The 9,913-nt window shown below is 41.8% G+C and overlaps 1 protein-coding gene across 1 annotated transcript in view; it reads left to right on the top strand.

Moving 5' to 3' along the window:
• The first annotated feature begins 6,535 nt into the window (after positions 1-6,535).
• The window catches only part of LOC311509275 (FERM and PDZ domain-containing protein 4-like), a 39,689-nt gene continuing 36,311 nt past the window's right edge, over positions 6,536-9,913 (top strand). Inside the window, exon 1 of the mRNA XM_084574402.1 lies at positions 6,536-6,686. Coding sequence (XP_084430528.1) covers positions 6,646-6,686 — 41 coding nt within the window. The 5' untranslated portion in view covers positions 6,536-6,645. The remainder of the gene's footprint in view (positions 6,687-9,913) is intronic.

Below are 9,913 nucleotides of genomic sequence, written 5' to 3'. Positions count from 1 at the left end.
GACATATTCTTCCATATAATTGCTTGTTTTTGTGTTTTTTGTCAGTCAGACTAGTAGCTTAGCTGGTTTCCTCCAGAGGTGTGGCTAAAAAAACAAAAAAAGAAGCACATCTCTGGTCAGCAGAGCTCACTGAGCGTGTGCGTAATTAAATGTCATGCTGGTCTTGAAGAATAGCTAATAGCATTTAATCAGTTTGTTCGGTCGACATGTGAGTGTCCATTTCTGCATTTTAATGTGTGTGCACGTCATGAATGATGGGAATATAGCATAGCATTCCTACCATCCAACATCAAATACGCTTCCAGAGGAGGATGTGTGGGAAAGCTTAAACCTCAAAAGCTGAGGTGTTCGGCAGCTTGTTAATATGCAGCGAGGTGACAGATTGCTTCTACCATTTCCCAGTTTTCCTTATCTCTTAAGTGTCTATGGCAAACTCCTTTATTGAGGAGGGGTGTTTAGTGAGCTGACAGCGGGAGGCGTGGGGATCGAGGAGGACGGGGGGGGGGGGAACAAAGCAAAACCTGAGCCAAATGTTTTATTTGTTAAAGTCCACAAGGAGCAGTCGGTGGGTTTAATGCGCCGGTAACCGTCTGCGCTCTTCCAGGTAGATAAGGCGTGCCAGGTAGATTAAAAACTCAGCTGCTCTGGGAGAACATGAGACACATTTTAATATAGAAATAGAGTTCTCTTGAGCCTGGGGAAAAGTTTAGCAGGATATTATACGAAGTCTTTGAAAATGAGTTGGAAACCTACAGCACATAGTAGTTAATCAAGTTAAATGCATTGAAGTTGAAGCTAATTTTAGATCACACAACACATGAATACAGGAATGACTTCCACGCTGGAAGTTGAATAGCATTTATTACATTGTATAAAGTATAAGCCTTTTCACTTCTCCTCTCCTTGTTACATAATCCCTTCCCCTCTGTTCCTGCACTTATCCTTTCCTTATCTCTTTTATTCATCTCCTTCAATCCATCATCAGCTCCCACATCACACCTTCGTCTTGCAACCCTTCTCTTTCTTTCCATCCATCCCTCCACCCATTTATCCTTTGTGACCTTTCTCTCACTCTCCCCCTCATCGACTCTCCCTTATACCTTACACGTCCCTTGTTCCCCTCCTCGTTGTATCAATCTAGTCCATTTGTCCTCCCTCCATCTATCTCTCCTCTCCCTCGCTCTAGGGTTGTCCGCCCTATCAGATTAGGCCTGTGTCATAAGGAAACGAGAGAAACACAGAGATTGCCTGTTGGATTAAAGGGGGTGCGGGAATGAAATTCTATGATCTCATTGTTTAGACGAGTCACATAAAGTTAGTGTTTGTGCATGCCAAAGGTGGCATCGGCTTTATCCCCTGTAATGACAGGGAGCTCGCCTCGCCCTGCAGCGTTGCATGCTGGGAAATCATGCATGTGCGCGTAATGTGAACAGGGAAAAAAAAGAAATGTAATGAATGATCATTTGACTGATTTGCAGCTTTATTGTATTCATTTATCATTACGATGTTATATACTTTTGACAGCATATTCAATTACAGCATGTTCATGGATTAGGCTACAGTAAGTGAACACTGCAGAGCAGACTCTACTCAGGTATGTGTGGTAATATTAAGATGGAGTGCCTCATGCATTGCAGTGACCCAGTAAAGCAGTGTGTGACATGACCATTTATTTGCAAGAAAATGCTTGGAAAAGTGAAGTAAACACGCAATTCACCTCAATCCATCATGTGCACCCTTAAAGGCTCATAAATATATTGAATGCACAATGTTTTTTTTCTTCTACTTATGCTCTTATTGCATCTTTACGATGCACATCCACCACCAGCCGTATTATCGGCCTCGTGCCTGTGAGACGCATGAACTCAGACAAGTTGGTGTAAAACACTAGGTTGCTCCTATTTTCTATGCCGTGAATCATTTTCTTTGTCATGGACACCAAAGTTAGGTAATTAGCGCACAGTGTAATTTCATTTTGGACAGGATCTGGTTGTTGCACAGGTGGAAAAAGTATTTTTATTTAAGCTTTAAGACTTTGCTGAGGCTGTCGTCCTCACTTCAGGTGCTGGTTCAAGTCCAATCTGTGCCTTTTCCTGCACGTTATACCCTCTATCTCTCAAACCCTATAATTTCCTGTCTCTTCACTGGCACTGTCCCATAATGGCATACAACCGCTAAAAAAAAATCACTTTAAAAGCTAAAGAGATGTAGCATTTAAAAACAAATAGAAATATTGCATTCCAAAAGCAAAAGCTCACTCCCCTAAAAGTTTTGAATTTTATGTATCAAAAATGAACTTATTCATTATGCACAAAGAGCACTGTGAGCATCATTATATTATTGGATCGTTATTAATTCATGGAGTATATTATGCAGTACTTTGATGTTATTGCTGCCCATTAGGAGCTAACTTTAACAGTACTGTCGGATCTAGAGTTTAATTTATTTTAAAATGTACTTGTATTGTGTAGTAGCTCCGAAGACTGAAGGCGACGAATAAAACCTAGCTTTAAGGCAGAATTTAAAAACAGGCAGTGTCATGGCCGCCCTGTATGCAGAGGCAAACTGTTCCAGAGTTTGCTCACCTGCAAAAAAACAAACAAAAAACAATCTCCTCTGTGCTTCAGCCTCGTTCTTGGGACAACCAGGAGCGTTGTGTTTAGTGTTTAGCCGCACTGAGTAAACTTAATAGGATGTGTGGTTATAATAGATCAAAGAGATAAGTTGGGGGCAGACCATTCAGTGATTTGTTGGCAAACACAGATATCCTGAAATCAATCCTAAACCATACTGGGAGCCGGCACAGGGGAAATGTGTTCTTGCTTGCGTCCACCTGTTAATAGACTGAGATAGCCTAAAAGAGGTCTGATATCACCCAATTTTGTTTCCTGCAATATCCAACGAAAGAAAGATTAACACTTCAGGGCAATTCGAAGCCATAGATTAGAGAAAGGCTGTGGTAAATGTTGAAAAATAGCACCTGACTTGAAGCGTGAGATCCTAATTTTGCCTTAGCCGTGACCACCTCCTTTTGACAGTATAAACTTAATGAACTGAAACAAAGCGTTGCCAGCAAATGACCCGTGAGTTTCCATCAAAACTGTATTTGCAAAGTCAAATGGTAGTAATTCACCACATTTTTATTATTTTCTTGCGTATATGGTTGGCTCTGTGTATATATATAGATGACAGTGCTTTGCACAGTAAACGGCTATTTTAAAGATGACAGTGATTAATGGATGAGCACCACCAGTTAGAGACTAAAGGAAATGTCCAAGCCATAAGGTCCAGATTTTAGAATCGAGTAATTTAACTGTCATTTTATCATATATCATCTCCTCATCAGCTAGATGGTTTCAAGTATGATGGATATGCTTCAATACAGAATATTTCAACTATGTGACGTTATTGCTCTTGAAGCAATGTTCATTGTCATTACACTATACAGTTAGGATGGCTGGTTTGCTGGACGTGTGCATCCTGCTCCTTTAAAGGAGACAGAAGACAGGCCTGGACACATAATGATGAACTCCACGTGTGTCAGCCACCGTAGACCACAAGGTGAAGGAGGGTTGAATGCCAATGCGGTGTGTAAAACACAATATGCATGCTTTGTCTTTCTCCATTCCTGTTCACAGCCACTCGCACTCGAATGGTGACCTTGGGCCATATTGTTATTCATTAGTGGACAGAGACGAGCAGCCAGCTTTTTTTTCCCCCTCTTATCTCTATGGGACACAAACCAGCATCAGGATGCCAGTGGCGTTTCTGTCTGTCCTCACTGTAATAAGCATCACGGTTTTAAATCAGACCAGTGGCGAGGTCTTTAAAGATAACAAATAAAAGGTCCTGCTGACCTGTCTGTTAGGTGCATTAACACTTTCCTGGACCAACATGCTATTATGGCATGAAAACAAAGTATGAGTAGAGCATGAGTTTTCCAATTGACTGTAAAGGCTAAAAAGACTATTAGGACTGATATTCTAGTGTTGTTGGTCTAAATGACAGAGGTGGGACAAAGTCATGGGACCTCTTGCAAGAACACTTCCAGATTCTTATCCCAGATCTCACCCCGTTCTTTAGCATGCTCATTTGCAAGTCAGCGGGAATTGGAAAAGCTTTGGAAGTTGAATGGGTGGGCAAGTCACTGGAGGTAGAATCAGTGAAGTGCGGAAGCAAATTACACCTCTCTGAAAGTTGGGAATGAGGATGTGTTTAATAAACCATCTCTCTTGTTCGTTTGCATATGTATCATGCATTTCTGTTTCTGTGCGAGCTTTGGTGAACAGAATTGTTCTTTTTAACGCGCATAGTAAAATTAAAATCAGTTTTACTGCCACCAGAAGTTTGAACTTCATACTCTTCTCAGAAGTTTTGCGTCGCCTTACAAAGTCATAATAATAAAATGGGGAATTTGTGGACCTTGACATAAGTTCATTCTCTCTCCTCCACTTCTCAAGCCTTGAACCTCTTGGCTATTGTCCATCCTCTTAGGTCTGTTCTCCTTTATCATCCTGTCAATTTAGAATTAGGCAACTCCTTCTTAAATCACTTTATCCAATCTCTTAAGCATTATGGTACCTTAAGATTCCTCTCGCTTACCTACCCAGGAAACAAAAGCATTAGTCACTATTTCCTTCACCATTCTCAACTTTGGCCTTTATATGTGCAAAAACATTGTTTGCTAAGCTGTCATTGCTCAAGACACCAACAACCATTATTTGCTGTTCTTTCTGTCAAAGTGTCAGGTCATCTATATTAATGGAAGAACAAATATATTGGAAATCTGGATTGAGAGCCGATGACACACGATTTCCAGCAATTTTGTTTGTTTTTGTCACCCTAATGACTTATTGATGAGAACTAAGAACATCCCATTTGGAGATGAGCAATCTGTGGAGACGCATAGTGGATTTATTCGCCTCAAACTTTCCCAAAACAACTTCTGTCTGTAATAAAATGCAGACAGTTAATTGAATGTGGTAAAAGATGAAGTGACCTTCATTCATTTTTCTGGCCTTTCTTGTTGGAAGATGGGTTTGTGTCTAAATCAGTATGAAATTATGAGAGAACAATGAGGCCTTTTGTGTCCTGCCCAAGTATGTTTGATGTGGATGCATGCATGTGCCTCAGGCACAAGGAGGGTCATCAAAGAGTCTTTGCATCAAAGCTGTCTGATGTAAAACGGCTGCTTTCTGTCGTTGCCGCTTTGGATTTAGAGCACAAGAAGGGACACATAATTACTTTTATTCACAGACATACAGTATATTGAGCACAAGCGCATTACCACAGAGCCAGTGCTATTTTATTTTATTTTATTTGCTACTTAAATGTTAGTGTCCATTAATTTTGCCATATTGAAAAGATACGTTTTTCAGGAAGCCACCGTTTTCCATTTATTTCCATGTCACCTGATAATCAAGGCTAATAGTGTCAAGAATAATGTCCTTTCATTTATAACACTCGGCATTGATGGGTTAACAAACCTGCTCTCCGCTCATTTACATTCCACTGAACTCTATCATCACTGCTGAGCCTAATTTGTGGTTGGTGTTTGGTCGCCTGTGGCATGGGGCCAACGGGAACAGCATCTTTCTAAGACTGAACCATCTGTGCATGGGATGACAGGCTATGAGAAGAAACAATGTCCTTGTCAGAAACACTGAGCATACTGTAGAAAGGATCTATCCTAGGTCAATTTCCCAGTATTTAATTGAATTAAACGGTGTAATTGCTCATTGCAAAATAGAAGATATAGTGTAAAAAAAGAAAAAGCAGTCACATGTTCAGTCTAGAAAAGCATTGTTTATTCTGGATGAGTAACACTAAGCTGCCTGAGGGCTACATTATAGTGATGGTGCTTTGTATGAGTGTAAATATGCACAAGCTCTCTCTAAGTGAAACCAAACATGAGAGGCGGGGTCTTGCTCCCATCAGCGTCTCATTCTGCAGAGTCAGCTTTCCCCCGTCCATCACCACGCTTCCCCCTCTCGCTCTTTCTGTCTCACTTGCTCTCTCTTTACAACCAATACACTTTTACTCTCCTTTTTGTCCCTCCTCCAGCACATCTTGTTTCCCCTCTTCTTGAACCCCCTCCTTCCTCTGCATCTCCTGCCCTGAAAAGAGACTTGCGGTCTTTATGAACGGAGGGCATCTGTCGTCCGTTTGCTATGTCCCTCCCTCTCACCTCCCTCCCTCTCTCTTCCATTCTCTCTCTCTGTTTGCCGCGGCTATGATCGCTGCACTTCTCCATGCGCTGAGATGGAGAGCACACATAGAGGGCTGATTGCAGCCCAGCTGATCCTGGTGGAGAGCAACAGAAAGAGCTGACTTGTCCCAGAGAGAGCAGAGAGGTGGAGGGTGACCCTCACTGTCTCTGTCATCACTTAAAATCGCCTGAGGAAAGAGACAGGAAATTGGACTGCATGCACACTGGACGGAGCTTTCAACAAGCGTGATACAAGCGTGTTTGAGTATATTTTAGTAAAACGCAAGAATTCTGTAGTCAACAGATTTTTTTGTTGGTATGGATCCGGGTTGACGCTGATTGTCTGGACTTTAACTGTGAAAGGGATTCGGATGTGGATTAGAATGCTGATGTGGAGCACCTGAGCTGTGGGACGTAGCGCTCTGTAGCAGGAGCACATGGACATGTTTGGTTTCTCCAAGATGCCAAAGCTGTCCGGGTGAGTGTGCGTGTCCAGTTTTTACACCTTAAAAGGGCATTCAAGAAACCTCAACAGGCAAGAGTGGGGAATGGAACATATTTCCAGGAGAACTGGTCATGTCTGCAGGGGTTTGCAAGTTTCCATATATTCCATTTATTTGCCCGCAAGAAGTTTTTTTGACTCTTACAGTTAAACCTGAGAAAAACAGGTAGCGAGGCAAAAAAGAAGTGCCATGTACCTACCTACTATCAGACCTAAATGAATGGCTTCTACCTTTGAGTGTGTTGCTGATGTATTTATAAGCAGGTGGAGATCTGATTGTGTGTTTTTGGAGTGAGTTAGCAATCACCACATAGCGATCCGCAAGGCGTAACGCATACAGATGATATGGACATCAGCAGCAGCGGCTCAGAGAGTGTGTCGAAATGGAGAAAGGAATAAAATCAGAGAGTCCAAGGAGCTACCGGATGGTGCAAGGGATTAGAAAGGAGATAAACAAGAGAGGACAGACAGTGGTTAGTGAATGGGAACACAAGGTGAGTCAGTAGAGCAAACAAAGGCGAATATAGAGTTGAAATAGGACTGCTAAGTACTTAAGAAGAGCGCTTGGGTTGATTGGAACAGCTTGGTGAAGGATACATTGACTGTATAGGTTTGTCTTGATGTTAAATTTGTGTCTGCTCTGTACGCTTTGTCAAAGATATCCAAATATGAAGACAGTCTTAAGACAGCTCGCCACACACCAATCCCTGTACACTGTGATTTTATAATTCAGTCACACACACACACACACACTACATGATACACATGTACATAAGTACACGTTTCCACGATCCTTCACTGATGTGTGGTCACATCGCTAAGCCCTCTAAACATGGCTCATGACAAATCTTTTAAACCTATACATATACGCACACATTCAGTCAGAGGTTAGCATCTGGAGTGCAGAGGGGGAAAAAAGAAAAGGAGGAAAGTTTGACGGAGCGCGTCGGACCTTAAGGGCAGTTACACCGTGAGATAAAGGCTTAGTTAAGATAGTCTGAGTTTGATCCAGTTTGTCTGGAAGCCATTCTGAGATACAGGGAGCTTGCTGCGTTTGATCCATCGTATACTCTTCCTGTTGCTGACAGGTGCACATTGTGATGTGTGTGATCTTGGTGGATTAGACTCAGACTGTACGTACAAAGGAAGTAAAGTTGCCATCTCTCTCTCTCTCCTTCTCTCACCTGCGGCTGGATCTCAAACAAACTCTTCGACTTCAAAAGTTTAAAGAGGAATACCACGCAAACCTAGCAGGCATTTTAAAGAACTGAACATTTTAAACATGCTTTATTAATGTTTATTTCTGGAACGATGTATGCTTGCAAGCTTTAAGTGTGATGTTAGGCCGATTTGTTTAGCTATTGGATCATCCTCACAGCTATCCTAGTTCAGCAGACACTTCAGGTTCGATATCAGTCTGCACTCTCTGCTATGTGTCGATCCTGTCTCACCCCACGACTTCATGTCACTACTGCCTATCAAAGAAAAACATAAAAGCCCCAAGGATAAGACAAATGTGCATGTGTTGCATATGATCCCACTTTTAATTTGAATAACTGGCTTTGATTTCTCAATGCAAGTACTTCCCTTTTACCCTTACAGGAACCAAGGGTTTGTGCCTCTTTGACATTTTTGTCTTCCTGCCAAATTGTTCTGCATACCCATTTGTACAGGTTTGGCTCGATCTGTTGTCGACTCACTGTAAAATAGCCGCAAAATGAATAATGTCGTAACGCTAACAGGCACCAAGAGAGTGTTTGCATGGCATCTTAGCTGCACTTTGCTTATACCCAGATGGCTGGGGTGTATCCGAGGGCTGTCATAATATAATTTCGGAGCCTTCTGTTTGCACACGATGCCCTAGCCAAATTTGCTTCATAAACTTTAATGAGAAGTTGGGGATCATTTATCACCTTTAAATGCTTGTAATGAATCATTCATTGTAAGATGGAAACTAAAACATCTGTGTCAGGTGAGAGGGGTTTGTGATCTTACTGTCTGTGGACTAATGGGAGTTGTGTGATTGCACATCTGGCTCTATTTCAGGAGCATTAACCCAATCGCTGTCATCCATTCCGATCCATGCATCCTAAAGACAAAGACCTGTATCAGCGTTTGTAATGTGGGGAAAATGTTGGCTTTAGTGTGTCGGCATTTGGCAGTGAAAGTAGCCAGCAGTGCTTGTTTGTGTTCTGAATATCAGATTACAGTAATGTGTGCCAAATTGCCTTCTGCTTTAAGCCAATGCATGCTGCTACTTCAGAGGGCAAAGTTCCACTGTGGGCCACCTGACAAGTCACGGCTCCCTAATAGTTTAGTCAGGCTCGTTTTCAATTTTGAGTAATTCAGGGGCTTCGATGCATAAAATGAGCTGTAACTATTTCAAAAAGCTCCTCAGACTACATGGAATTTGTATAGTATATGTGAAATTTATTTCTGTTTATACAGCCCATGTGCTGTAACACACAGAAATATCGGTGTCACTACAGTTTTTTTCTTTCTTCAGAAATTACGAGGTGGCAAATAGTTCGCTATGCTTTACTAGGCTTCATTTTCCTATCTGAGTGAGAAGAGAAGGTAACAACGTCTGTGCTTCGCCATTTACTGGGTTTGTGCTGAGGTTACAGCATAAAAAAACAAAAGAAATATTATTATATTTCGCTCCTACACCATTGTGGGTCTGTGGCACCCAACGAATGAGAAAATGAAGGCAATATCAACAAAACATTAGGGGAAAGTTTCCCTGACACTGGACGTGTCCATACGGGAGACGAAATCTGCCTCGTGAAAAAAAGTTGTTTGAAGCTGTTGATAGATGAGAGGATTGATGCTACTCACGTCTGGAGTCAAATGTATTCTTTTAAACTGTAGTGAAAAGGACATATGCCTACAATTTACACTCCCTTAGTCCATTTTCGTCTTTCAGCGCTCTTTCAGCGCTCTTTCAGCCACATCAGTGACAATCAACGGCGTCCTTCCTCTGAACTCTTCTTTGTTATCTGGAACAACTATAACTTTTCTTGGACAGTTCCTAGGTCATATTTCTTTCTACCTGACAGCCATACTTCATGAAATCTTGACTTTTTTCCACACCATTTACCATTTACTGCTTGTTGCAGTATGTAGGCTCTGTCCCAGTCATTGTTGGTCGACGTAAAACATAACTACTAATGTGCCAGCACAGAAATGTCACCAAGGACACC

Source organism: Chelon labrosus, assembly GCF_963514085.1.
Source record: "Chelon labrosus genome assembly, chromosome: 24".
Taxonomy (NCBI): Eukaryota; Metazoa; Chordata; class Actinopteri; order Mugiliformes; family Mugilidae; genus Chelon; species Chelon labrosus.
This window is presented reverse-complemented; position numbering and strand designations above follow the sequence as displayed.